Below are 27,970 nucleotides of genomic sequence, written 5' to 3'. Positions count from 1 at the left end.
GTGTGTGTGTGTTTGTGCGTGCACTTGTGTTTGTGTGTGAAAAGGAGACCAGGCTAGAGCCAGGGGGCTGTACGGTTCAGTGGTCCCACAGTGGTCTGTTTGTTAATATGTCGAATAGAGCGACTGCTTTTCCCTCCTCCTGTTCACGCTCAGACGCACCACGTTTATTCCTACAGTATGAAACGGAGTGAGGCTCATATTTACAGACGCTATTCCCAGGATGAAAATGTATTTCGTACAGCTTCTATTCACCTCTCTGAGTCCTGTGGTAGCTTTAAATATAAATGTATTGGACTTGTTTTTCTTTCTCAGCCCAGTCGGGAATATTTCAAACAGTTTGTCAGGTTCACCGAGCTAAAAGTAACGCAGTGTAATTCATCAGTCCTGCAGTATATCCTATTTTCATGAAGGTTATAACGTTCAGTCTCATTTCCTAAATGACAGTAGGGCCTCTCTGTACGATGTAACAACAGAAACTGTACTATGACCTCATGGTTGTAGCATTCATTGCACGATGGTTGTATTGGACAGCATTAGCTTGAGCTCGGTCCACTTAATAAATAATGTGTTCATAACGAGTACATTAATAATAACGGGACTAAATTGAGAATTGATTAACTGAATTGTAGCCTGTGTGTTAAACTATTAACCATTTACTGAAGTTACTGAGTCACCCTGACTTTGGGGTCAACCAGCCAACACAACTTGAATGCCAGTAGATCATTCACCACTACACATCATGACTAGCTCAGTGAGGTGAAAGGCAGGGATGTCTCGTTAGGCTGGAATTGGGTATATCCAAATTAACCATGTTCCTGCAGGAATAATCCATTGACTACGTCATTGTTTTAGTGTATAATTGAATACTGGTTGATCAGGGAAGTGCAGTGGTACATCCCACTGTTCCTTGGCATGCTATTATAGTGTTTATTATAGAAACAACTCAATAATATTGTTGCGAAAATGTTTGGTAATATTTATTACAAAAGTTGTTTTCATATATATATATATATAATGTATATATAATATATATATATATATAGAATATTAATATATATATATATATATAAAAAAAAGACAATATGTTATTTCAATAGAGCCAATATGTGGGGTTATGGATATATTAAGATTATAATGAGATGTACCAGTTAGACATTGAGTAGCATGGAGAAGGTTGCCTTTGTGTCTTGGCTTTTCAAACCCAGCAGTGCATACAGGTGTTTGTGTTTGTCTGCGTGTGCAGATGCAGCGCTTGTTAACTCATTTACATACGCAGCAGAGCCAGCTGCATCCATAATAAGAGCCCACAGCTCATCTGCCATTCTAAAGTTGACAGGTGTTTGTGATCTGGGGGGTAGGGTGGGGGTTAACTGATGAAACAGAAATGGGTAAAGGAAACTTCTGCCTGCATGTCGACTCCTACTTTCAAAGCAACTGTGGAAGGAAGGAGAGACATGAAAGAAAATAGGAAAGAAAAGATGCTTATTGAGATGCAACCTGAGTCTCCAGAGAGCTGTAATCAAATAGGCCAGCAGAGGTTCAGTTTTGCAGTTGCATGCACAGACAGACAGACAGACAGACACACACAAACACACACACACACACAGATGGAAAAGAATCTCAGGAATGCCGTCGTTTTCCTTCAAAGCGTTGACACATTCTCCCTCGACGGTTGGAAAGAGCCGGAAGAATTCACAATCACACACACACACACACAGAGAGAGAGAGACAGCAAATATCCCTCTGCCCTATTCGCTGTCACTTAAACAAATGGATACAGGCGTGTGAGATAGCAGAAAGACCCTACTACTAATAAGCGTGAAAGAGTGTCGCATGTAATTCCATGTTTTGCAACACGTCACAATCGGATGTCAAACTTTCTCCTCTCCTGCTCTGATCTTATTTCTCCAGAATAAAGGGATATGAGGGGGCTGAGCCTCAGGAGCAGATTTGCATATGTTTAGCCCTGAAGTAGTCACAGGACTCTGACTTTTCTACCCTTATTTGTATTTCTGTCTTTTCCCTCCTCAAGGCAGGACACAGGAAAAACATTGTTTCACAGCTAAAACTCACAGGACACAACGGGCTATTTCTACAGGAGAGAATGGACTATTGGGTTTATTGATTTCTTGAAATCAACACGTGAATGGCATATTTTCATCTTTCAACAGAGGCTTATTTATTTTGCCCAACAGGATGTTGCGTATGCCTTGTTTTATTGCAAAGACTAGTTTTTCATTTAAGAAGTCTGAATACTTAATCTTATAACATTTCAAATGAAAAAATTGTACCTGAAACTGATCTCATCTCATGAAATATACAAACTCAATGACCTCTACTTGGTACAGTAAGATTATTTTAAGATATTAGTTTCTTCAGTTCACTTTGCAGTCTGACAATGATACTCGGTTGAAAATGAAGCTTAAATTCTTTATTCCTTAATAATAATAATATAAATTATTTACGGAAACAAACCAATTTATTGTCAAAATGCCTACCAACTGAAACTAAAATGGAGCTTCTCTGGCAGGTTATGTCAATTGTATTTGTTTCCCCATGTAACTATGTCAATAGGCTGGTTCTTATTAAATGATTAAGCTGCAAGCTGTAGGATGGAAACATCCCTAAATGAAGGTCCTTGTTCATACTCTTTTCAATTACTACACATGCTCACACAAAGACACACTTGGCCCCTGACTCTCAGTGCATGGTTTAATCTCCTGCAGAGAAATTGGTGTTTTTCTCTTTTGAGGTTACTTCCTGCGCCCCTCCCTCCCCCCATGTTCTCCTTGTTTAACTCCTCTCCCTCCCCGGTCTCTTTTCCAGAGAGGAGAAGAGTGAGCAGCTCTTGGACACCAGGCAGGAGCTTGAGATCATGGAAGTGGAGCTCAAGAGACATCAGCAAGAGGTAACAACTCCATCCCACTTGTCCTCGCACACTAAAGTTCATATGACTTCACCCCCCCACCCCTTCACCTGCTGCACCCTCCGCTTTCTTAGTACTTCATGTCTGCCAGGCTTTTAATCAGCGAGCTATAACCGTACAGCTCATTACAGGCTATTAGAGCTATCTTTAGCCCGGCAGCAGCCTCACACGGCTTTTGATTTGGAAGTGGGCAGCAGGCTGACAAACTAGATACCGTAAACCAGGTGGATGGGTTCAGGGCACGGAGGGACGTGTATGCGTGCTTGTGGTAATTGATAGTGTGTCGAGTTTGTCCTGTTTTTTACCTGTTTATGCACGACTTTTGGTTGTTTATCTGTGATTTTAAATAACAGTCTGACATACCAGATTACTTGTAAAAACAAGTGTAGCTTTTGATTAACGGTTGTATATCTGTTCACAACTTTGGTTCACGGGACTCCTCATTCAGAGCCTCTTCACATATTTTAATGCTCCACATTTTTGTCTCCTCGAAGAGCTACCAGTTGATGTCGGACGCTCGGTCGGCGCGGGCCTACCGCGACGAGCTGGACGCGCTCCGGGAGAAGGCGATCCGTGTCGACAAACTAGAGAGCGAGCTGTGCCGATACAAGGAGAGACTTCACGACATCGAGTTCTACAAGGCCAGAGTGGAGGTACACGCCTGCACCCGGCGGAACGTCTGTGAGCCGCGATGGCGGCGTCTGTTAAAGGACAGCGCGTGGGTGATGCAGCATTGGGCTGCTGACATTAATGCAACTCGGTGTTCCTTGAGACATAAACATGCCTTCACTGTTTCTAAACTAGCCAGATAATAAAGGCCCCAACGACTGTCCATGCAGCATATTGACATTTTTCACTGTAAATTCATGCATTGGATTACAGGGAAATTTATTTGCAACTAATAATAATGATGCATTTGATTTGTAAAGCACTTGTCATTCAAAAGGAATCTCATGCTACAGAGCGAGTAAGAAGTTAAAAACAAAATTGTTACGATCTCAGACACTTAGGAGGACCCACCCAATTGCACGGGAGGGAGAGACAGAGAAGTATTGTGTCGTTTATTTTTTTATTTTCTGCCGTGAAAAAAAAAAAAGCGCTCGCGAGTGAGGATCAAAAAATTTTTCAAGAGCACAACCTGATCATGGCAAACAGGGGAGACCACGAACTGGACAAGGAACACTGGGAGACAGGGGAATTTAAGCACATGGTAACAAGACACAGGTGGGACCAATCAGGGGCGGGGCTGACACTGATGAGCATAGGAGACAGGTGTGATGACAGGTGAACACAATCAGGAAGCCTGGAATGAGAGAAAGCGAACATAAATGTCATGAACCTCTCTAGCATATCTGTCGGTGCACAACAAAAATATAGTAGAAAAGAAAATAGCTGGCATTTATTTAACACAAAGTCAAAAACACCTTCCTGAATAAAAATGTTTTCAGGCCGGTCTTAAAAGAGTCCCGTGTCAGTTTGCTCACCATGCATAATTAGTATTTACACCATTTTAATATCAACTGAATATTTGTGTATCTAACAATATATGTGATTTTATAACTTTTTGTATTTGGTGATTTTAATTTCTGCTCATACTGTTACTATTAATACTGTAACTTCTGATTCTTATCATAGTACTGATAGTATAAGTAATATATATAAATATTTCCTTGCACTGGCGGCCGTGTTTATGTTTAGTTGTTTCTCTCTGTTGTCGCGGTGCTTCTGTAGGAGTTGAAGGAGGACAACCAGGTCCTGCTGGAGACCAAGAGCATGTTGGAGGAGCAGCTGGACGCGACCCGGACCCGCTCCGACAAACTGCACCTCCTGGAGAAGGAGGGTCTGCAGCTTAAATCCAAGATCCACGACATGGAGATGGTGAGATGATTTATACATCGGTGCTATGACTCTCGGAGCCGAACGAGCTGGGGTTCCCATCGGATCAAAAGGCCCATGGACCTTTCAGCTGTCAAGGGGTTCAGTGTTTGTTTATCGCAGCACACTTTCCACCTCTCTTATCTCCAGGAGAGGGACATGGACCGTAAACGTATGGAGGAGCTGATGGAGGAGAACCTTGTGCTGGAGATGGCCCAGAAACAGAGCATGGACGAGTCCCTGCATCTGGGCTGGGAGCTGGAGCAGCTGTCCAAGACACCAGAACTGACTGAAGGTGAGAAGAAGATGGAGTCAAGGACTCTTTTTTTCCCCCTTTAAAAAAAAAAACCCCCAGAGAACACGGTTGTTTATGCTGACTGAAAGATAAACAAAGAGGAGTGTGGAGGAAAGCAAAGCATGTGATGTTGAGATAAAGTGTCATGCAGCTGACAGTCACCTGATTGGACCAGCTTGAAGGCTTCAGCAGGCCAACAGACCAGGCTTTGCTCATTGGCTCTTGGCCCTGGCTTCATCCCCCGTGGCCCCTTCTGAACTTGCCAGCCTCGGCCGTTTCTTTTTCTTTCCACAGAATTAGGACCTGTAATTAATATTCAGTGGCTCACGGAGGATAATTTGTGTGTTTGGATTATGAAAGCTGTTAAGAGGTTTAACTGGCCAGGGATCTGGATAAAGACTGTGTGTTGTGTGTTTGTTGAAATAGCACTTTAAAAGCTTAAAGACCTCTAAAAAGTTAGTCCCAAAGGTTTTGTATTTATTTATTTGTGGTGTTGACTTCAACAGCAAAAGTCTAAACTGAACATTTATCAAATTGTTTTGCATTTGTTTAATGGTTGACGGATATATTTTCTTGCTGTCCTTGACTCAGCCCCTCAGAAGTCTCTGGGTGAGGAGGTGAATGAGCTGACCTCCAGCCGCCTGTTGAAGCTGGAGAAAGACAACCAGGCCCTGCTGAAGACCATGGAGGAGCTGAGAGGAGCCGCCAGTCAGGACACTGTGACCAAGCTGGTCAAAGTCAACCAGGAGAACCAGAGACTGAACCACAAAGTAAGCTGGACTGTGTCTCTAAGTGTTGTTTCTCCTTTTCTGAGGTTTAAGGTTCAAAAGAGTTTCCTGTTTATAAAAAAAGAAAAAGTATGACATCATTGACATACTAATATGATATCTGATACTGTGAGTCCAAAATGATTATTTTTACACTTTTCTTTTTGTGGGGTAGCCCAGTGCTTTCACTTTATGGCATTGGCTGTAATTGCAGTTTAATTTTAACCACCAACATTAGCATGTTGGACCAGCACCCGTCTATAATATATCACCCCGACACTTGGCTTTCGGCCTTTTCGCCGACAAATAGAAAGAGCAAGAAGGAGAGAGTAGAGAGAGGTTGAGTATAGAGAGGGGTGCATAGGAGGATGAAAGCAAAGCTGTAAATCCCGACAGCCCTGCATTGCCTTTTCTTTCCAGTCTTTGACACCCAAACGCCCCTCGCTAAGAGAAGGATCTCCGCTAGTTTCAGAAACATAAGTCTCTCTCTCGCTCTGTGCCCTCTGAATAAAAAGCATGAAATTGTGTTTCTCTCTCACAAAGGGGAAAATCCAGTGTCAGGGACAATATATTTCCAAGTGACTTGAGGTTTGGAGCCAAAACGCATTAAAATGTGAACGCAGCTCCCGAGAATCGGTCTCATTTAATGGATATCGGTCCGAGAGTGTCCATACATTAACTTCTGCAGAGCTGTTACAGATGCATGATATATTTGTAACATAGACTCATAATCGTGTTTGATTAGTTAATTAGGAAGATTAAAACCCAATAGAGAGAGTGCGTCTTCTTAAAGTGTCCCTTGGACATGGTTCACAGTTGGAGCAGTTGGGCAGTGAACTGACGGCAGACAGAGAGTCGCTCTGCAGCGCCGAGTCGCTGAGCACCGACCTGATGAAGGAGAAGGCTTTACTGGAGAAGACTCTGGAAACACTCAGAGAGAACTCTGAGAGACAGGTACGCACACACACACACACACACACACACACACACACACACACACACACAGATTTAGTTTTTTGGGGGATGGGGATAACATCTTCTACAATTCTGAATCTATTCACAACTTTTTTTTAAAGATTTCATTTTTTTCTCTCTTTCTACAAAATAAATTAGATATTGCTTTGAATATGAACATTGAGATTCGATTTGTAAAGGGGGGAAAAAGCCGTTTGCCTCGTCGCGCTCAGTAAACCCAGCACGTTACCGGATTCGCACAACATCACACTCATTAAGTGAAAATGAAATGTTAGGTCTAACTCAGGGGTGCTCACACTTTTTCAGCATGCGAGCTACTTATTATGTGACCAAGTCAAGGCGATCGACTGACGGGGTGCTAGTGAGTCGCGAGCCGAGAAGGATTGTTGACGGGGGGTGCTAGTGACTTTTTTTTTGCTCCGTCCCAATGTGCGCAAACCGGTGTCGGAGCTCTGCAGCGCACGAGACGGCGGGCAGAGGACTGTTAACGCGACACGTAGAGACAGAAATGACATGCTGCTGCTGTAATGTGGCGCTATAGAGAAAGTGACAGGGGGGCGGGCCAAATTTATTTTATGTCATGCGATCTACCATAGCGCCCGCGATCGACTGGCAGGTCGCTGGTCTAACTGAATGAGGAATAACTCAGACCCCCATATAGGGTAGAGTCATAATTACTGCAATGGCATTTTTCCTGAATGTCACATTTTTGCACTCGCGTGCTTTGGAGTAATGTTAACGTTGCAGAAGCTTTTGGGTCGGATGCATCATCACATTCAGACAAACGGAGCTCTGAGTCATAGATGCCGCTCACTCGACAAAACCACCATTGATTCTCGTTCCAGGAAGCTGCGAGAATAATTTATACAATATGACTATGCTATGTAATTTAAGCTCTTTTGACAGAAATCTTTGTGCATTTGATTTGCATTCTGCTTAAATAACGATGAAATGGAACCACCACTATGTTTTATTGACTCCACATATTCCTGGTGCTCTGTGGGCCGCTCACTGTCTGCTGGGACTCTGTAGCTTTTGGACCCAAATCTGACACATTTTAATTAGTCTGATTTGTAAAATCCGTCTCTGATAATGCAGAGAAAACACGGCAGGCGGCACTCACAGATTACCGTAGTGCTGTTCCCAAACACAACATCATTTGTAGAACACTTATAATCTGGTTTGTTTCCATATTTCAATTCTTCTCCTTGATATTATTTTAGTTTATTATTTCATCTAATTGAACTAAAGGAACATCTGAAGCGTAAACTTCTCAAATCGCTCGCACAACCGGTCGCACGACAGCAAGCTGAAGCCACCGAACACGTCCTGAAACACGTGAGCCGGAAGTCTTTTGACTTTGAACGTGACCATTGAAGCTCTGACCTCCGACTTCCAGATGTTGGGTCTGGAGCAGGAGAACAAGCACATGAGCCAGACGGTGTCGTCTCTGCGCCAGCGCTGCCAGGTCGGCGCTGAGGCCCGGGTCAAGGACGTGGAGAAGGAGAACCGCATCCTCCACGAGTCCATCTGCGAGACCACCGCCAAACTCAATAAGATCGAGTTTGAGAGGAAGCAGCTTCGTAAGTGACGCGCTTCTTAAACCGTCAGTATTGTTTTCTATGCATCCAGCTGCTTGTGTTATTATCCATTTTTAATTTCTTCTTCTTCTTCTTTTTCTGATTCTGTGCAGGTAAGGAGTTGGAGGTGGTGAAGGAGAAGGGCGAGCGAGCTGAAGAGTTAGAGCTTCTGTTGCAGAAGCTGGAGAAAAACAACGAGAGCCTTCAGAAGAAAGTAGTCAGTCTGGGCATCACCTGTGAAAAGGTCCGCTGCATTCAGCTCTCTACTGGTTTGAGATGACCGTGTGCCACATGAGTCGGTCCATGCCGGTTCCATACCCTCTGTTCCATGTCATCACATGAGTTCATGCAGCTGTGACATGATACATGAATGTTTGTATTTGGCTCTGGTGCATCTCACACATTGGCACAGAGAAAGATATTATCTATCCACACTTAAGGACCTTATGCATTCAAGTTTTATTTATATATGATAGGTTATGATCTCCTCTAGATCAATCATCAGAGATATAAATCTCTTAGTAATTGGATTCTCATTTCTGTTGTCTCTCGGTCTCCTTCTCTAAATGTGTTATTCTTATACTGCTTAAAATGTGGTATTGGATATTACTGATATTACTGCAGATTATAATGCCTTTAAATGAAACATTAAAGCATTATGTTGGAATACATTTTGAAGCTGTGTCAATAAAGTAAACATAATTTAAAGTAGAGAGCTTTTTACCGACAGTACGCAACACTGTCAGGGTTCACTTGGTTACTTGGTTACTCCTCGTCTTTAATCGTCACCTCTGTATGTGTAGGTGTCTTCTTTGGAGAAGGAGAACATGGACCTGGAGGCAGAGGGCCGTCGTCTGAAGAAGAAGCTGGACACCTTGAAGAACATGGCCTTCCAGATGGAGGCTCTGGAAAAGGAGAACGTCCAGCTGGAGGATGAGAACCTGGAGCTCCGGCGCTCGGCCGAAACCCTCCGATCCGCGGGCGCCAAGGCCGCCCAGCTGGAGGCCGAGAACAGGGAGCTGGAGAGCGAGCGGAGCCATTTGAAGCGCAGCCTGGAGCTGCTCAAAGCCTCGTCCAAAAAGACGGAGCGATTAGAGGTAAATACTACAGCGAGTCCCTTCTGGGAATGGAGAAAAGAAGTAGGACGCAGCTGGAATGCAACCACGTACGGCAAGAAGCTTTCTTTGAAATATAAAAAGCTGACTACCGCGAGTTACAGTGTTTAATCAGCACCGGGGTGCTTGTACTGGTAATAGTCTCTTAACAGAGACAACTTGTGTAACACAAGGTCGTAAAGGAACAGCTGCAGATGTAATGACACCGTTATCCTCTTTTTTATGATTTTTTTTTTACAGGTGAGTTGCAGGGGATCTGCCTTCAGGGAGCAGAGCAACTAGTTCACGGATGCTTTAAATATCCTAATCTGTCTTTTTTCTTCTCCCAGATGAGTTACCAGGGCCTAGATACAGAGAACCAGCGTCTGCAGAAAGCTTTGGAGAACAGCAGCAAAAAGATCCAACAGTTGGAGGAAGAGCTGCAGGAGGTGGAGATGGAGAATCAAACCCTCCAACGCAACCTGGAGGAGCTCAAGATCTCCAGTAAACGCCTGGAGCAGCTGGAGCAGGAGGTGGGGAAAAAAACTATAAAAAAGATTTTCACTTGCATTCATAAGGTCACAATTAATGCTGAACTGTGGGAAATGGTAGCCTGGAAACACGAACAGAAAACATCAATTTGAATAGCTGTACGTGAAACCGCATCGGTGAGTTTTTATGAGATAGCCTCATTCTGATTGTCACAATGAGGCTATTCGATTGACCCAAAATTATAGTTAAGGTCGCTGGAAAGGTGTCTATGTGATGCAGCAGTCTAAAGAATATCTATGTTAAAATATATTATATGGGAAAAAGTCTTATTTGGCACTCATTTAGTTCCTTCTGATGAAACTACAGCGCATTACTCAACCGAGTTGGATTATCCCAGATTATTTGCCAAATCAGATTTTTGGCCCTTTAAAAAAAAAGAAAAGTAATCTTCGTCCATTTTTTCGCCAAACATGCATTTACAAGGTATTTAGACGATGGGTAAAGTCCATCAAATGACGCGTTATCCTTCTGCTCGGCATTAATACATTTCCCCCTGGGGATAAATGAAGTAAAATCTAATCTAATGGCGTCCGGTTTCCCCCCACAGAACAAGACTCTGGAGCAGGAAAGCTCCCTGCTGGAGAAGGACAAGAAGCTCCTGGAGAAGGAGAACAAGCGGCTGAGGCAGCAGGCCGAGATCCGAGACTCCAAGCTGGATGACGACAACCAGCGGATCTCCTCATTGGAGAAGGAGAATCGCACCATGGGCAAGGAGATGATCTTCTTCAGGGACTCCTGCACGAGAGTCAAAGACCTGGAGCGCGAGAACAGGGAACTGGTCAAACTGGGCACCATTGATAAGAAGACCCTCAACACACTGCGAGAGGTGAGAAGTCTGCGAATAGGAGTTCTTCCAACACGTCTTGAGACTTCGCTTCACATGCTTCCAGATTTGTGTCATAATACTTGGTTGGTGCAGCACTATATTTATTTTAAAGCTGTTTTTTATATTACTCTATGACGGAGAACACTTGAAAAACACACAACATGGATGATTATTGATGGGAATGGGTTGTCATTTAATCAACCCTAGATACTGAAGACTCTTCCATTCAAATTATCATTTGTATAATTAATTATGTGTGTGTGTGTTAGGATCTTGTGAGTGAGAAGCTGCGGACTCAGCAGATGAATAATGACCTGGACAAACTGACCCATGAGTTGGAGAAGATTGGGCTGAACAAAGAGAGGCTGCTGCACGACGAGAGCTCCGACGACAGGTAATACACACAAGCCCACTGTTCTGAGCTGGCTCTTAAAACGCACAACTAAAGAGGGACTTAGTTGATCCTCAAGGCATCAGAATGATGAAAGGGCATCAGTACAGTACAAAAAAGTCATTAATGTGGTAAATCGGGTGTTCAATTTAAAATGATTATCTCCCACACCGTTGGCCTTGCCTGATGCATTATCTGTGTTTAGGATTACAAATGTGTGAAGACTCAAAAACACGCACAGAGCTAACTTGAGTATTTTACTTCCAGGTTTAGGCTCCTGGAAACCAGACTGGAGTCGACTCTGAAATCGTCCTTGGAGTTTAAGGAGGAGAAGATCGCCGCCCTGGAGGCCAGACTGCAGGAGTCGTCCAACCTCAACCAGCAGCTACGCCAGGAGCTCAAGACGGTCAGTAACACGCACACAGATCCAGACTTTTTAAACGTAGAAATTAATGCACAAGCATACATCATGTTGGATGTGTTTCCTGCAGATGCTTAGCTCCACCACAAAACAGAGGACCCGGTGTAAAATCACATTCCCCCCACGAAGCCAAAATGCCTAAATCTTTCCGCTGCAGTCCAAAACACTGAAAACTCTGAGGGCTCCTCAAGATCGATGCATCATTTATTCATCCACTGCTATCGCCAGTTTATCTATTCATGAGGAGGCAGGAGTCTGGGAAAGGGATGGAGTGTAGTGGAGGACGTCTGCTTTCCTTTAGGGTGAAGCGTGTGTGTTTTGAACTTGCTGACGAATCAAATCCAAAGCTAAAGGTCTGAGTGGAAGATGACCTCTATAGATGACCTCCAATGGCATCCGACCTCCAGCTGTGAAACTATAATGGATATTTACTGCTGCTGTACTTCACCATTACTCTCAGGCCATGCTCTACTAATGTCTTCTTTTCTCATTTAGTATTTTTACTGTCAAGCCCGGAGCAGTATGTCATTTATGTTAGAAATTAGTTTTATTGTACCGAAAGGATCACCAATTACCACTTCAAGTTGTGGGTTGACTTGCGTGTGTCTCTCTCCAGGTGAAGAAAAACTACGAGGCACTGCGTCAAAGGGAGGAGGAGGAGAGGATGGTGCTGAGCTCGCCCCCTAGAGGAGGAGAGGACCCTCAGCCTGTCAGTAAATGGGAGAAAGAGAGTCATGAGGCCACCAGAGAGTTGCTGAAAGTCAAAGACCGACTCATTGAGGTGGAGCGCAACGTAAGTTAGCGCCGTATCAGGATGGTTCGTGGGACATTTTTACGCTCGTTTGGATTGTGCATTGTGTCCCGTTACTCCAATACCTTTTGTATATTATGCGTACCCTTTTTCCCCAGAATGCCACGCTGCAGGCTGAGAAGACAGCCCTGAGGAGCCAGCTCAAACAACTGGAAACTCAAAGCGCCAACCTGCAGGCTCAGATCGTGGCGGTGCAGAGACAGACCGCTTCTCTCCAGGAGAACAACACGACGCTGCAGACGCAGAACGCCAAGCTGCAGGTGGTTACAGAGGATTAGACTACACATACAGAAAGCACATCATTAATATAGACTGGTATATAAATAAAATGCACAAACGTGAGCAAACTGCAGCAAGTTGGCAGTATTGTTCAAATAATCTGCCTCACAAGACACTACATCGGATAACGGCGTGAATTATTTCACTACAGAGGATAACCGTTTCAGAGTGCATGTAATATGAAAGGATGGCGCCTCGAGGTCTCTTCAGTATTTGTATTGAGCGTGTTGACATTTATTTTTTCTCTGATCACTTTGGGAGGTTATTGTCTGCGTTGCCGGCAAAGTTGAGGGAAAAAGTTAATAACTCAAGTTTGTGACCTTTAGAAGAAAAAAAACAGCTTTTAACATTTACAGCATACAACACATGATTCTGATGAGGAAGAGCATCCCTAAATATATATACCCCTTAAGGTAACAAGATACATGCCCTATAGACTCATATGGGTGCACATGATTTGTTTTTCTTTCGGCTGCTCCCATGACACCGGATCATCTGTTTCTGTCGCGGGCGTATAGAAATCTGATGTTATGATTTGGCATAGTTTCTACGCTGGTTGCCCTTCCTGACTCAACTCCGTTCAAATTCAATATTATTGTGACAAATCAGATGCGAGTCATATGTGATATATTTATTATTATTTTGCAATGTTTTTGAATTATGTATTTCATACAAAAAGACAGACCAGCTGTTCAGCCATCTTTCATCATTGCTCTGTTTGCGCAGTTGCCTCGCAGGCTGCTGGGCTCCCTGGTGTGGATTTAGACTTGTTTAACCCCGCTGATGGGCCACAGGATTTACACTACAGTAGCGTCTAGCTGTCTCTGGGTGTGGGTTGTGTGTGTGTGTGAGAGAGAGAGCAGGTGTGTGTGTGACGATGAAAAGCTGTTACTGTTAAAAGGTACAGAAAGTGTGTCAGCACCTGGAATATGTGTGTGTGTGTGTGTGACATGAAAAGAAACTGTTTTCCTGCTGATGATTTGTATAGATGGAGTTTTTACAAAGGGGGAGAATAACTGAACAGAGGCACAGTGCCCCCTGTGGACAAACACAGCAACAACCTCGACTTGCATCACATGTGTGTCCTCTGATGTTTGATTTGAAGAGCCCCAGTACTCATCACAGATCACAATAAAAAACTCTCTGCCGAGTATAGACAGATGGAAATATATTGATGATAATCTGTATATTAAACTCATATTTCTCCAATACTCCCATTGGCCTATTTGTGATGTATTTCAACCACACATATCATTCGTGTCCTCTTTTCTTCTGTTTTCACATTCATCCCTGTCTTCTTTTCCTCCCTTTCCACAGCCCCCCCCCCTCTTTGCACATCCTCATCATAATCTAATATCTCTGTCGTTGCCCCGTCCTTCTAGGTGGAGAACTCCACCCTGAGCTCGAAGAGCGCAGCCCTCATGGCCCAGAATGCCCAGCTGCAGAGCCAGCAGAGCAGCGTGGAGGGCGAGCGCGAGGGCGCGCTGAAGGAGAAAGAGGAGCTGAGGTCCACCTACGAGCTGCTCCTCCGCGATCACGAGAGGCTGGCGGCGCTCCACGAGAGACAGGCGGGCGAGTTTGAAGCCCTGATCGGGAAGCACGGGGGTCTGAAGAGCTCCCGCAAGAGCCTGGAGCAGCAGCACCGGGACCTGGAGGACAAGTGAGGCTGGGTTTAGGAGCAGGGGATGGGCACTAGCTCGGCTCTAATTACAGATCAAGGCTCACTCATAACTTCTGACACCACTTTGACCTTTTTTTGAACATACTCTTAATGTTAAAAATCACAAAAGCTACCATGCTGAGAGGAGAAACTGTAGATCCCCTTTGGGATAATAACAATACATGTGCTTTGTATTCCTTCCTGTCTTTTGAAAAATATTATTCTTTGTGTAACTGATTTAAGCATTTATGTGTGTGTGAATGTATTCTTGCAGGTACAAGCAGCTTCTGCAGAGGAAGGGAGACCTGGAGGAGCTGGAGAAGAATCTGAAGGAGCAGCGGGACAAAATGGCGCTCGAGAATCAAACGCACCAATCCACAGCTGACAAGTACAGACTGCTCAAAGAAGAAAATGATAGGTCAGATCAACTTGGAATTTTTGATTTTGTACCTTAACACCATTCACAAATATAACAACATTCTAGTGACTCATATTTTTAAACTCTGTATGTACCTTTTATATTACACCATATGCTTCTGTTAAATTAGAAAAGCCCCTTTTACATGCATGTCTACATATTTAAAAAGTCCTTCCGCTCTCTCCTCAGGCTTAATAATAACCATCGTCAACTGATGAAGGACAACGAGAATCTCCAGCTGGACCACAAGACCGTGAAGAGCCAGCTGAACAGCGCCAAGCTGGACCAGACCAAGCTGGAGGCTGAATTCTCTAAGCTGAAGGAGCAGTACCAGCAGCTGGACATCACCTCCACCAAGCTCACCAATCAGTGTGAGGTGAGGAGATGCACTTTGATCTTCTCATCGCTGTAATTTCCCACGATGTGTTTGTGTCCTACTTTGATAGCCAGCTGTCTTTTGGTGGGTTTATTGTTTTTTTACTCTATCATATTTGTACAGTCGACTTCTTAAACCAGCTGTCGTGGATGGTTTACCCCCTTTTGATGAATCGCATGTGTTGTTAAGCCGGGTGTCTTAGCAACCCTTTAATGTGTGTGCGTGTGTGTGTGTGCGTGTGCGTGTGTGTGTATTAGTTGTTAAGCCAGCTGAAAGGAAACCTGGAGGAGGAGAATCGCCACCTGTTAGACCAGATCCAGACTCTGATGCTCCAGAATCGCACTCTGTTGGAGCAGACGATGGAGAGCAAGGACATGTACCACGTAGAGCAAAGACAATACATGTAAACCCCCTGTTGAGTTACCTACAATCATGTCCTCGGACGAAATTAGTTATGCTTGATTATGGGATATTGAAAAGAAATTATATTTTTATTGCATGCATTTTTCTTGGTGGATCATTTCTCAATTCTCCACCAATCAGAGACAAGCTGAATGAACTGAGGAGACAGAAAGAGAAGCTGGAGGAGAAGATCATGGACCAGTACAAGTTCTACGACCCCTCCCCTCCACGCAGGTAAAAACATTAATAAAACTGCTTTATTTAGTACAACATATTCCACAAAAACAACGGCGATTGTTAAGTTATTTAGAGTCAATGACCTGATCATCACTGGTGTAACAGCTCAATGTAAAAATGGCTCACGCCTGAATTTGAGGGACTGAAGCAAGTCGTGTATCATAGCGGACTCTGATCTGGTAAATTGTGTTTTTGCTTGTGGACTCTTCTCTCTGAGGCGGGTGAGCGGCAGAAAACAATCGCACTGCAGCCTCGGGCATCAAATATTTATGCTCTGCAGAGCTTTTAATGGCTGCAGACTGCAAACATTTCTGTGAAGACTTGGAGGCCGACATACACACATGCAACACATATAAAACCCGTCCTTCATCTTCTTTTCACGTACATTCACTGAATATTCCAGTTTCTCTCCTCCTCTCGCTCACTGCCTCGGCTCTCCAATTGTTGTAGGCGTGGCAACTGGATCACTTTGAAGATGAGGAAGCTGATCAAGCCGAAGAGCCGCGAGAGAATGCGCTCTCTCACGCTGACCCCCTCTCGCTCGGAGTCTGGCGACGGCTTCCTGATGTTTCCCCAGGACAGCCAGGACAGCTCGTCCATCGGCTCGGGCTCCAACTCGCTGGACGACCCACTGACGCAAAAGAGGAGCAGCAGTGAGTACAAAGAAACACACATCTATATATATAGACACACAGATGTGGGTCACAATATTTCATACAAAAATGCACATGCTAAAAAAAGCTGTGAGCAAAATAGTTGCCACCTCGTTTGATATATGGACTGCCACAGACACGTAATACGTCACAAAACACACAAACAAAAGGCTACTTGGTGTGTGTGTGTGTGTGTTTGTCTGTACGGTTGTGTACTGGTTGAGTGGGTCTTTCCTCCCCTAACTGCTCCTTTGCTTCTTTATCTCTCTCTCTGCAAAGGGAGGAGAGGGCAGCAGCCCCCTGCCCAGGTGCAGGGTTCCACCAATGGTATGGTGCGGATGGGAAGGGTGGGCGGGGTTTGTGACCCGGCGGCTGCGTCTCTCGGGGCATGTTTTCGTGAGTCCATTGTCTGTCACTCGGCTGTCCTCGAGGTTACGGTTGAGCTGCGCAGCGCCACAAGGTTGACTCTCGACCTCTGAGCCGGTTCGGGAAGTGGATGCATTTCCTGTGTTTGAACAGTGGGCGCGCTTGATTTCCTTCGACCTTGTGTGATTATGTAACACGACCGTTAAACACTTTAGTCCTTTAGAATAGTGTTTCTTGTTTCGTGACGGTGCTTTTTCAAAGAGAACTCCACCAATTCAACGCCATCAAGGGCTGTTTACAAGTCTTGCAGTCATCTGCGTCAGATGACTCGGGTTTGAAAATGAAAGAAGATGTGGTGGTGTGGAGTTAGAAAGAAGTGATCTTCCTGACCTCTTTAGCCAGCTCCTCACATGTGCTTGAAGCGCGCACCTCGAGGTGTCATTATCGTCTGCAGTTGATTTGCATTCTGGGTAATGTAGGGGCCAGGTCTGAAATGGAAGTAGAACGTGTGGAGTAGCCTTTCAACGGTGTTTAGACGTCACGAATCAAGCGCATCCAATGTGGTTCAAATAGTGGGGAAGACTTGTTTCCCCTATTTACTTCTCAAGAGCAGTTACAGAATGTCAACCTGCTGATTTGTGCAGTTCACCTGTAAATAACCAAGAATCGCCCTCTAGCGTAGCATCCGGGCTCTTAAAAGGTGCAACGCATTGTGGCTGACTGTCAGTCGATTGGTTGTCTAGTTTTGGTAGAAGGTATGCAATAAAGAAGACCGGTTGTTCATCTGCAAATATTGAAATAGGTCACTTTGCTACAAGATTATCCTTAAGAGCCGTGTCAACGGAAAATATGTGTTGGGTCAAATCAAAAAGCTGGAGCCAGTGTTGAATAAAAAGCTAGTATAATAAGTGAGTCACACACACAGTGCAGTAAACCTAAATAACAAGACATGTGCCAACGACATTACACAGTTAAATATGGAATGATAATAAATAATGTTGATGGAAACCCGGCAGTCCTCCCTCATGCTGCCCTCTGACCTCTTCATTCTCCTGATTGCACCATTTAATATGCTTCATCCTGTGTTTGGTGTAGGTGGTAATGTGTTGTTGTGTACAGTATGTAATGCAGAATACCACCCTCATGACCATTGACATGAGAGAGTGCTTGTGTTTGTGTGTGTGTGTGTTGTCGTGTGCAGATACAATGTTTGTGTTTGTTTGCATAATGTGTCTTTGTACAGAAGTCTGCCCTTAAAAGTAATATTCCGTATTTAAAGAAGTTTGTGGGAGGCATCCAAAAGGGTCTTGAACAGGCCAATAAATGGAGAATAAATTAAAAGTAAATTCATAATGGCAGTAAAAAAAAAGGTGCTTTTTTTCCATTAAATCTAGCATTGCTGATATATTATACAAACAGTATGTCTATGAAATACTAAGAAGGAAGTGTATTTGTATGGATTAATTACAAATCAAATATGCTTTTTAACATTATAATAGATTGTTATATATTGTAGTGGGCGTGTCTATTGCGTTGTTTGTCTATTGTCCAGTGGAGTGTCCAGGGGCTCGACTCTCTTCGCACGTCTCCCCTGGCTCTCTTTGTGAAAACATTAACCACATCCCTCTGTTCTGCCCTCCTTTTCTCTCTCTTTTGCTCTTTTGTTTTCTTTCCTCCACCTCACCCGGGCTCGTTCTATCGCTCTTTCTCTCCCCCCCCCCCCCCCCCCCGGCTGTCTGTCTGTCCGTCTGTGGCTGCGCTCCTGACAGCTTTAAAAAGGTTGCCTTTCATGAGGAACAGATCCAAGGACAAAGACAAGGCCAAGGCCATCTACCGGCGCTCCATGTGTAAGACCTCCCCGAAGCCCTCCTCCGCCTGCTCCCCCCCCCCCCCCCCAGAGACAAAGAAGGAACGGTCACTGATTTCATGGCGGCTGCAGTGTGACGGGGCGAGACGCCGACCGTATGGCCGCCTCGGGTTTCCGCGGCGGCTCGTCAAGCTGCTCGGGCCTGCAGTCGTTAACATTCCTCTTAATGCTTCAGACGGAGTTCTGGGACTCCACGGTGGTTATCCGATATCTTTTAGAGACGTCTGCACACAAGTTCTTAAAGATTGGGAAGTTTTAAAATGCGATACGCCCTCGTGCTGCTGCATCTGTTGACCTCAGTGACTTGTCCTTCTTATTGTCGTGTAGTAACACCCACCCCTCCGTCACGCCCTCCGCCCTGCGTCTGCCACCTCCACTCCCTCCTGGGGAGCATCTGCTTCCACCAGTGTCGTGTCACTTTGTTCTATTAGCAGACGAGTGAATGACACAAACTGCACTTACTTTGTATTCAAGCAAAGGTGCACAAGAGAAATCGAAAGTCTTGAGAGGGAAACAAAGAAATGGAGAGCGCAAAACTGATGTCATCTTTCTGTCGATGTGTCTCTTGTTTGAGGCAGTTTCATCTCTCTTGGTCCTGAGTGTCGTCGACTCGCCTTATCTTTCAGTTCCGTCACTTGTGGAATCATTACGCAACAGGCAACCAATCGGGCAGCTTTGTCATGTGCTCTGTGGTTTCATTTTGATTCTGATACCGTATGAACAGCTGTGTGTGTGTGTGTGTGTGTGTGTGTGTGTGTTTGTTTTGTGTACGAGAGTGTGTGTGTGTCGTCTGGTGAGAGAGACTTTCATGCGCCTGTGGTGTGTTTGCCGTCATCTTTGATTACAGCATGACAGCAACCGCCTGATCGCCTCAACTCACACTCACCATGGAGGACTTGAAATGGAGCCTCTATGTCTCTCTCTCTCTCTCTCTCTCTCTCTCCGTCTGCCGCATTTCAGATCTTATTCTGCTGACATGGCTTGTTCTGACTGCGGCCCGGAGCAGCTTTGCACGCTTCACGCTTCTCTCCCGTCTCATGCGTAGACAAAGTGCATAAAGACAGTGGCCTCCTAAGATGATGTATCACCTTTTCAAAAAAAAAAAGTATCTCCGGGATGATTATGCAGCTGCCATCTTTATGCACTTTGTGTGATAAATGTGAGGAAAAAATGGTCTGCATATGCCTTGATTTCCCAAAATGCTGAATGTGATTGTATTTTACAAAATAGACTTTTCACTGAATATTAAATAGACCTGATAAAAATGGATGATTCAAAGACAAAAAACTTTTCGATGGTAATCTACTTATTCTCGTCGCCTGTATGAGGATACCTTTAATCCAGATCATGTCAGATGGCTCCAGTTAAACAGACGCACATGTGTCTCTGATCACATTCAGTTATTTTGAAACACAAATGTTCCTGTCATGACGTAATCTCCAACCCTCCAGCCATGAACGACCTGCTGCAGACCATGGCGGTGGCGGGCGGTCCCGGGGACCAGTGGGCGAGCAGCATCGATAACCTCGACGGCGCCGAGGCCGGAGACGCCGGCATGACCGTGGGCAGCAGGCGCGGCGGGCAGCGCATGAAGGAGCTCGCCTTTTCCACCAACGCCATCGACTGCGCCGCCCTCACCCTGCCCACGGCCGGCCGCAGCAGGGCCAAGCTACGGCTTCAGGTCAAAGGTCAGGATGCTGGTTTGATTTGTTTTCATTGGTGCGAGTTCCATCAAAGTGGAAGAACAGCAGCTGCAGCGCCTCTCTTTTGCCTCAACAGATAACGCCTCCTGTGAAGATGTTGCCGGCTCCTTAGACGACCCCAAGAGTCGCGGTAAGACGTGACGTTAGTCCGGAAAAAGGACGGCTAGATGCAGCCACTTGGCACCAGCCGGCCTTTCCAATAAGGAACGAGTAAAGACCGAAGAGCCCCCCCAAAAAAAAGCAGGTCATGTCATCATCGGTTCCACCGCTACCCTTTAACCTTTTGGGCTGCATCCTGAACCTCGATGAAGCTTTGACTTACAGTTGGAAAAGCAGTTTTAGTGGAGAGCAGGAGGAGGGAGAGAGAGATCAGCCTCCATTGAAAGTAGGAATGACTCTAATTCAGGCTTTAGGATGTTCTCCAGGGCAGTTAATCTGCGGCCAAGCAACTCTTCATCAGTTCTGTGCCGCTCTGATAAAAATCACCTAGTTCCTAAACAGCCACCAAACTACCTCCACGCAGCCCGATAGCACTTGAGCTAAGTCTACAGGACTTCCCCTGCTCCTGTGTGGTGTTATTAAGGATGCCCTCAGCTTTAGTGCCCAAACTGGACTCTACTTAGCTGATGAATTCCCAGAATGCACTCATAAAAATCCATATTATTCATGAGACTGCTTGATATGTAAGATTGTACATGTATGTCTCTTATGGCTAGAGGAAAGTCCGTCACACACACCGGACATTGCTGTGTGTGTGTGTGTGTTATCAGGCCTGCAGGTGTACAGCAGGGCTCTGTGTCCTTCTCCTGTTGAGCTGAGCGTTATGTGCAGAGTACCCTGTGGCATCTGTTGCAAGTGACCACTACTCGGCACTGGACCCCACTTTGGGCCACAACGGGCTGGTTTCCTTGACACGCTCAGAACCTGGACAACGATCTGTATCGTGATGGTTCATTTTGAATGCTAATCTGGTGTCGCGCCGTGTCCCGAAAACCAGTTTGAAACGATTTCACGGTGCTTGGTTTTCCAGCTGAAACTGTCCCCACAAACACCGCCAAGAGCAAGGTCACAAGGTCACCGCTTCGTTTTCGTTCCTTTCTTCCTTCCTTCTCGATTCCTCCTCCCTGGGTTTCACATAAAGCCACCCATTTATTCTTTTTTCACCACCAATCTTCCACCCGCTGTTCTTCAGTCTTGTCCCACTAAGGTGGGGTCGGTGCGTGGCGCCGGCCCCTCCGTCAGCGGGGTCTTTGTTTACCGACTGGACATGTTGGTGCTGCCGCCTGGCACCGAGCCACCCTTCCTCTGCCCGGCATGTGTGCCATCTGCTGCCCCAGCAGGAGACGCTCTGCCACACCTCCGTGTTAGTGCATGTCTTTGTGGGTTCATGTAAGTGTATATATTCTAACTGTGTGTGTGTGTGTGTGTTCCCTCTTGTCCCTTACCCAGCCTGCAGACCCACCAGTCTCCATAGCAACAGGACCATCAGTAGTAATAGTAACAATAATTCCCACCTCACTTCTCCTCTGGAGGGCAAAGGTATGCTCCTCCTTCCCTCAACTCCTCCCCCTTTTCTCCACTCAACTCACCGTTCTCTCCCTCCTCCTTTGCTCCCTTCATCTTTGTCTTTCATGCCTTTAATCAAACCTACTTCAATGTGTCCTCCCGTGAAGTCGGTCGATGGCAACTGTAAAAGGTTTTAATGTTCTTTCATCTGACAGCTCATTGACAATTCAACACACGCCTCAAATCTTCCTCTTTTCTCTCCTGTTCAACTCGTCAGTGACGTTATAGAAAGAGCAATATCGGAAAGCGAAAAAGGAATTCAGAAGGTTTAATAAGAGACTCACACGGCAAAAGCAAATGACAAAGCAGTATTCTAGTGTTTACGCTGGTGAATGACGGTGTAGGAGAAGAGTGATACTCATGCAGTGCCTAGTGGTGAATGGAAAAGGTCACTAAAGGTCGTCGATGACTTTCCCCGCGTTCTAACCACCGGCTGCCCCGCCCACAGGCGCGCTGAACGGCAGCCTCAGCCGGCCTCACAGTGAGAGCAGCGGGGAGTTCAGCCTGAGTCTGGACCAGGAGGTGTGGTCCAGCAGCGGCAGCAGCCCCGTCCAGCAGCCCTCCTCCTCCTCGCGCTCCTCCCACCAGAGCCCCATGCTGCTGCGCAGGTCGGTGGACCCGTCCACGGTGGCGGCAGGCGGCGCCGGCGCCGGCCTCGCCCACGGCACCAAGGAGGTGCTGTCCCTGCAGCAGTTCCTGGATGAGGGCATTGACCCTGCAGAGGTGAGGCCTGTGCAGCGTCGCGGTTATGTTTAAAAAGCAAATATTGTCCTAGTTATGACCACGCTGGATTCAGCCAATCATAAGAGGGATCAGTTTAGAGCTGCAACTTTAGGTTATTTTTTTATTAACAATTAATCTGCCGAGTATCTTGAACAGAAATAGTCTTATCGGTAAAACCTGAAAGAAATATTCATAACAAATGCCCATCTTCAGTTTTTTTGTTTTGTCAACAGTCTAAAACCCCAAAATATTGGTTTTAGTACCTCATTTGAAAGAAAGTGCAGCAAATAAAAAAGTTGCACAGTTGCAAAAAAAAATGTTTTGCAATTGTAATCAAAAAAGAAATAACAGTTAATCCTTTAAAAAGACTGCTGACGAATCATAAAAAAGAATACAGAAAGGGATTGCATGGTATTTTACTGGCACTAGGGCGACATGTTATTGCACTGGTCCGGTCCACGTTGAGAGCAAAATATAATGTTTTGCTCTTGTATACAATTAAAAATGCTAAAAATGACTGGTTGTATAGATCTGATTAGTGATGACAAGGCACAAATCGCAAGGCTGATGCTCATCCGGGGGCTGAACTTGATTCTATTAACTTTTGTAATTTGGTCTCCTGCAGTCCGGCAGTCAGGAGAACCTCACCGTCGACTCTCCTCGCCTCCCCACCGCTTCTGAGCACGTGCAGAAGGAAGGCGCGTTGCCGAAGAGCCGAGGCATCTTGCGCTCATCCAGCGGGAAAGCGGCGCCGGGCGGCTCCGACCGCCCGCCGAGAGCCGGCGGACAGCCGGGCCGCCCGACCCTGCGCAAGGCGGAGAGCACCCGCGTGAGAGGCTCCGCCCCGCTCCGCTCCAGCCTATCGTCGCAGAGCAAAGCCACGTCGGTGTCGGGGCGCCTGGACCTGGCGTCCTCCACGCTGCCGCGCGCCAGCAGCGTCATCTCCACCGCCGAGGGCGCCGCGCGCCGCACCAGCATCCACGACCTGCTCCGAAAGGACGGCCGGCAGCCGGCGTCCGTCGACACCGCCGCTCCCTCCGCCAGGGCCGGGGTCCGGTCCCCGCCGACACCCAGTGAGTACCACCCCGGCAGCACCAGCCTAAAGGGACCCCTTACCGCCGCCGCCCCCCTGCCCAAGTCCCTCAGCTTGCCCTGCCACAGCTCGGAGGAACCCGACCTCTCCACCCTCCAGTCGTTCCTCGGCCCGTCCTTCACGGTGGAGTCTGTGTTCATGGACTCCATCTTCAGTGAGTCGCTGGGCAAAACCCCCCCCTTCCTGTCTCTGAACCCCACCCTAGTCAGCAACATCAGCGGGCCTCCTGTTCCAAATAAAACGCTCCCTCCTCCTGCCCCCAGCCGTAGTACCACCCCCAACCAGGATCCTCACAGCCAATCAAATGGCCAGGTGCGATCCAGCCCAGCCAGTCTGAAAGGGTCCAGCGAGGGCGTTGACCCGGGGGGGGTGAATAGTTCTGACCCGTCCCTGAGCCCGGAGGACAAACAGTCGTTGTGGTACGAGTACGGGTGTGTGTGAGCTCTGGCTGAAGCCTCTGCATGTCTCTCGCTGCGCTGTTTGTTTTGCTGTTTTGAGTTTGCCTCGGGGCCGATCGGTGAATCGAGTTTTATTTGTTTGATTTTTTTTCTCGTTCTTTTCTCTGAGGTGGGACTGTTCTTTCCATCCGACAGCCGTCTCATTGTTTCCTCGTCCGATCTGTTTCCCTGGCTCGCACCAGGCCATTCTCTGCATCGTAGGGGTTGTTGTTCTGAGTGTTTGTGTTTATGCAGCGTTACAGCGAGTAGGAATACTGGAGCGTGTCACCAGGATGCATTCAAACATATTCCTACAGATCTTAAAGGCAGAAATAAGATGGAAAGCAAAGCATTGTGGGACGTATCTCGTCGCCGCAAATCCAAAGTGAGATTTTTCCATACGTCGGATAATAGATTCACTTTTCACTTCCTGTTCATCTTGGTGGTTTATGGCTGATTGTGTTTTTCCCTGCTTTGTGTTTGTTCTGGTCATCGTCCTCTAGACTGCATGGCTGGTCAACCTGAAACACATTTTGATGGCTGTGGTCCAAACGGTTGTCGTGTTTATCTTTTTGTTTGTTTTTGCCGTGCTGTTTGCTTTTGTTTCTGTACATTTGACACCTGTTCTGTATTTAGTTTTTATGTCGAACGGACAAAATGATGACGCTTCATTCCTAAAATAATCCGAAGGAAGCGAGAGTCGGTTGACAGTGACGGTAAAAGAGGTATGAGGGGGATTTATCATATTTTAAATTTTGTTGTCAGCCCTGGATTGAGTTCTTAAAACAGGAAGTCCATTTCAGGTTGTTTTGTGAATCAAGCGAACATCATTACTTTTGGTAAAAGACGCACCACAAAGTGAGACCGGAGAATATTTGACGATGTATTTTTTCCGATGTATTTAACCTTTAAGTTATAATCCGAGACGAGCGCCGCTCGCTCCGCCTGCCTCTCGACCCGTATTTATTTCTGCTGTTGTGGATTTGAATTTGCTTGAATGTGTTTATCTGTATGCAGGTGGTAAGCTCAACGTCTCCAGATGTAACACACACACATTGCCTTTGTCCTACAGATGTGGAGGGCACAAAGTCTAAAAGCAGGAGCGGGGCGCCGCCCCAAAGCTGCTAAACCCCGCCCCCCCCCTCCCCCACACACACCCGCTGCTACCATGCTGCGAGCGCGTGGTGAGTGAGTGCTGCTCGGGCGGGAGGAATCGGGTTGGGGGGGGGGGGGGTATGGTCTTGTCTCCATGGGAACCTAAAACATGATGCAACAGATGTCGTCCATCCTGCCATGCACTTGCTTCCCCTGGTCCTGTAAAGTCCCCCCCCCCCCCCCGAGTTCTGTGAGCTGCAGCACCTCCCTCCTCCTCCTCCTCCTCCATGACGCTCCTCGTCTCCTGCTGGCAGAACACAAGTCGGCCCTTTGCTGCTGCACGGCTTCTGTGTAACACTGAAATCCGCCCCCCCTTCCTGTTCCCCCCCCTTCCTGTTCCCCCTTGACGAGGCATGTGGATCCAGGCCGGTTGCTTCCCCTCCGTCTCCTCTGGTCATGTCTGCTGATCCAACTCCTGACTTTAAATCTCTCCCTTTTCTCTCTTTCCTTCTGTTTTTCTCAGTTCTTTGTTTCAACGTTTCCTCTTTTACTTTCTAATCTGTCCATTGTTCTCTTCTCCTTCTCCTTCTTCTCCTCCGTCCACTCCTCTTTGCCCAGTTAATCTGCGGAGAGACCGTCTGCAGTGAGAACAGATTGTATATCCCAGTTTCCCTTTTTCTTCTTCTTTTGTTTGAACGCCCCAGGACGCTTCAGTAGAGAAACGCTCCACGCTCCCTTTCTTTAGTTTTTTCTTCCTTGAATCAAGGAAACTGAAAAGAAATACGAGAACATGTCGCTGTGACAGTTTGAGCTCTCGATAAGGACTAAAGCGTGACGGCCGCTCGGTGTGCGCCCGTCTCTCGGGTCGAGTGCCAACGTTCACACGTCGGCCAAAAGGGCTTCGAACCAGACCGACGACGACGACGACAACGACTCCATTTGTGGATCTTCTGTGCAACTTTAAACTCCGGACCTTCTTCTGCCCGACGCCATGATCACAAAAGTCTTCTTGTGGATGGGCAGCGTGTACGAGCGGAGAGCGGCGCCGCCGCCGGGCTCGCACTAAATGTTTTCAGAGCACGTCGGCGCCAAAACTTTTCCCACTCGACCGGCTGAAAAATCACAATCTGCACGGAGCGATCAACCGGCCGGTCGACCCCACTTCCTCTTCATCCAATCGGAGAGGAGCGCCGCCGCCGCTCGGCGGGGGTTTGCCAAATGGACTCGGACGTGAAGCCGTGACAGCCGTGTGGTCGCCGCCTGTTGCCTAGCAACCACGAGTGAAGGCGTGTGATCTGAGAGAGACACGAATCATGGGAGTGTTCCAGGTCACCTAATGCCGACGCACACACACACACACACACACACACACACACACACACACACACACACTGTTCCTCTTAGCTTACATCCTATATCTCTGAGACCTCACATCTCATTTGTCGCTTCCCATCCTGCTCTGAAAAGGAAATGAACAGTGAAAGCAGCGAGCGGTTGGCGTCGTGCTTTCGTAGCATCGCGTCTCGACTTCCCTGAGAAGACCCTCGGTGTCAGTGACCTTTGACCTACCCAGTACATGCAGATGTATGTTGCTGTGTTGAACATGATGATGATGATGGTGATGATGAAACCCGGTGTTTTCCTCCTTTTCCACTTTTTACATAAATCCATTTGATGTCATTAAAATGCATCAAGACTTCCCCGTTGGCTCCGGTGTTTTCTTTGCTGAGGGCCTCGTGTTCTCACGCTGCTGAAGAGTGACACTATTTTCTTTAGTTTTTCAATGTTGCACTAAAAAGAGACGTCTCTTTTTTTTTTGGAGGAGAGCTCGTAGAAATTTAATGTAGACCGTCTCCTCCAAAGTTGTTTTAAGTCTTATACGTTTTAGCTCGGAGGCAAAATAAATGTAGTAAAATGTTGTGGTGCACTGTGAACTGTTGGTCCTGTCCAGGTGTTCCTGATGAGAGAACATCATTTGAACAGCCTTCACATAAATCATTCAACACTCGCGCCTCTTTAGATCAGAAGATACCCAGTTTGTTGTGTTGTCTAACTTGTAAATGCATTTTTAGCAGAAACGTGACTATTTATATCTCATAACTAACATTGTTAGTGCATTACAAAAGGATCTTTTTATGAAGAGGATCGTTGACAGCGAGACGGAACGGTTCCAAAGCGTCATCGGGCTCCTGGGGATTTGAGGACGGACTGAAACGTGAAGCTCTTCCTCCTCGAGGGAACGTTCTCGCTGCAGCGTGAAGAGATGCTGCTGGCCGCGTGACGTCCAGGTTGACTCGTTTGGTCTTTGGCGCCTCCTAGAGGGCACTGTGAGTACTGCAGGTCGAACTGATGACGTCGTATAGCGCGAGTAAATATTAGTCTGTGTGGATGGGAAATCCTCAGTGTAAGAGGGACACACTTTAAAATATATATTTAAAGATCTCCCTCAATAAGTAACCAGAACAATATTCCAGTCAACAGTTTCACTACATTTAAAGGAAACTTTAATGTGCTCGATTTATAATAATAATATAAGTATATTGTCTTTGTGCTCCCTTTTAAAACAAATGATACTTTAATAA

At 46.3% G+C, this 27,970-nt stretch overlaps 1 protein-coding gene across 6 annotated transcripts in view; it reads left to right on the top strand.

Annotated features, from left to right (window-relative positions):
• The window catches only part of ccdc88ab (coiled-coil domain containing 88Ab), a 63,611-nt gene extending 36,523 nt beyond the window's left edge, over positions 1-27,088 (top strand). The window contains exons 9-37 of one of the 6 annotated variants that reach the window (XM_056435344.1): positions 2,827-2,908; positions 3,421-3,579; positions 4,658-4,804; positions 4,952-5,096; positions 5,688-5,866; positions 6,680-6,817; positions 8,238-8,421; positions 8,532-8,662; positions 9,222-9,515; positions 9,863-10,045; positions 10,612-10,890; positions 11,160-11,284; positions 11,549-11,687; positions 12,319-12,495; positions 12,612-12,773; positions 14,175-14,452; positions 14,727-14,870; positions 15,060-15,246; positions 15,504-15,649; positions 15,790-15,882; positions 16,336-16,538; positions 16,818-16,865; positions 18,674-18,751; positions 20,223-20,459; positions 20,551-20,604; positions 21,924-22,013; positions 22,489-22,763; positions 23,389-23,836; positions 25,366-27,088. In XM_056435344.1, coding sequence (XP_056291319.1) covers positions 2,827-2,908; positions 3,421-3,579; positions 4,658-4,804; positions 4,952-5,096; positions 5,688-5,866; positions 6,680-6,817; positions 8,238-8,421; positions 8,532-8,662; positions 9,222-9,515; positions 9,863-10,045; positions 10,612-10,890; positions 11,160-11,284; positions 11,549-11,687; positions 12,319-12,495; positions 12,612-12,773; positions 14,175-14,452; positions 14,727-14,870; positions 15,060-15,246; positions 15,504-15,649; positions 15,790-15,882; positions 16,336-16,538; positions 16,818-16,865; positions 18,674-18,751; positions 20,223-20,459; positions 20,551-20,604; positions 21,924-22,013; positions 22,489-22,763; positions 23,389-23,836; positions 25,366-25,421 — 4,861 coding nt within the window. In that variant the 3' untranslated portion in view covers positions 25,422-27,088. Of the gene's footprint in view, positions 1-2,826; positions 2,909-3,420; positions 3,580-4,657; positions 4,805-4,951; positions 5,097-5,687; positions 5,867-6,679; positions 6,818-8,237; positions 8,422-8,531; positions 8,663-9,221; positions 9,516-9,862; positions 10,046-10,611; positions 10,891-11,159; positions 11,285-11,548; positions 11,688-12,318; positions 12,496-12,611; positions 12,774-14,174; positions 14,453-14,726; positions 14,871-15,059; positions 15,247-15,503; positions 15,650-15,789; positions 15,883-16,335; positions 16,539-16,817; positions 16,866-18,673; positions 18,752-20,222; positions 20,460-20,550; positions 20,605-21,244; positions 21,326-21,923; positions 22,014-22,488; positions 22,764-23,388 lie in introns of all 6 variants that reach the window. The other 5 variants (XM_056435345.1, XM_056435339.1, XM_056435340.1 and 2 more) reach the window with 5 other exon arrangements.
• Positions 27,089-27,970: the final 882 nt, after the last annotated feature.

This window comes from Pseudoliparis swirei, chromosome 17 (assembly GCF_029220125.1).
Source record: "Pseudoliparis swirei isolate HS2019 ecotype Mariana Trench chromosome 17, NWPU_hadal_v1, whole genome shotgun sequence".
Classification (NCBI taxonomy): Eukaryota; Metazoa; Chordata; class Actinopteri; order Perciformes; family Liparidae; genus Pseudoliparis; species Pseudoliparis swirei.
This window is presented reverse-complemented; position numbering and strand designations above follow the sequence as displayed.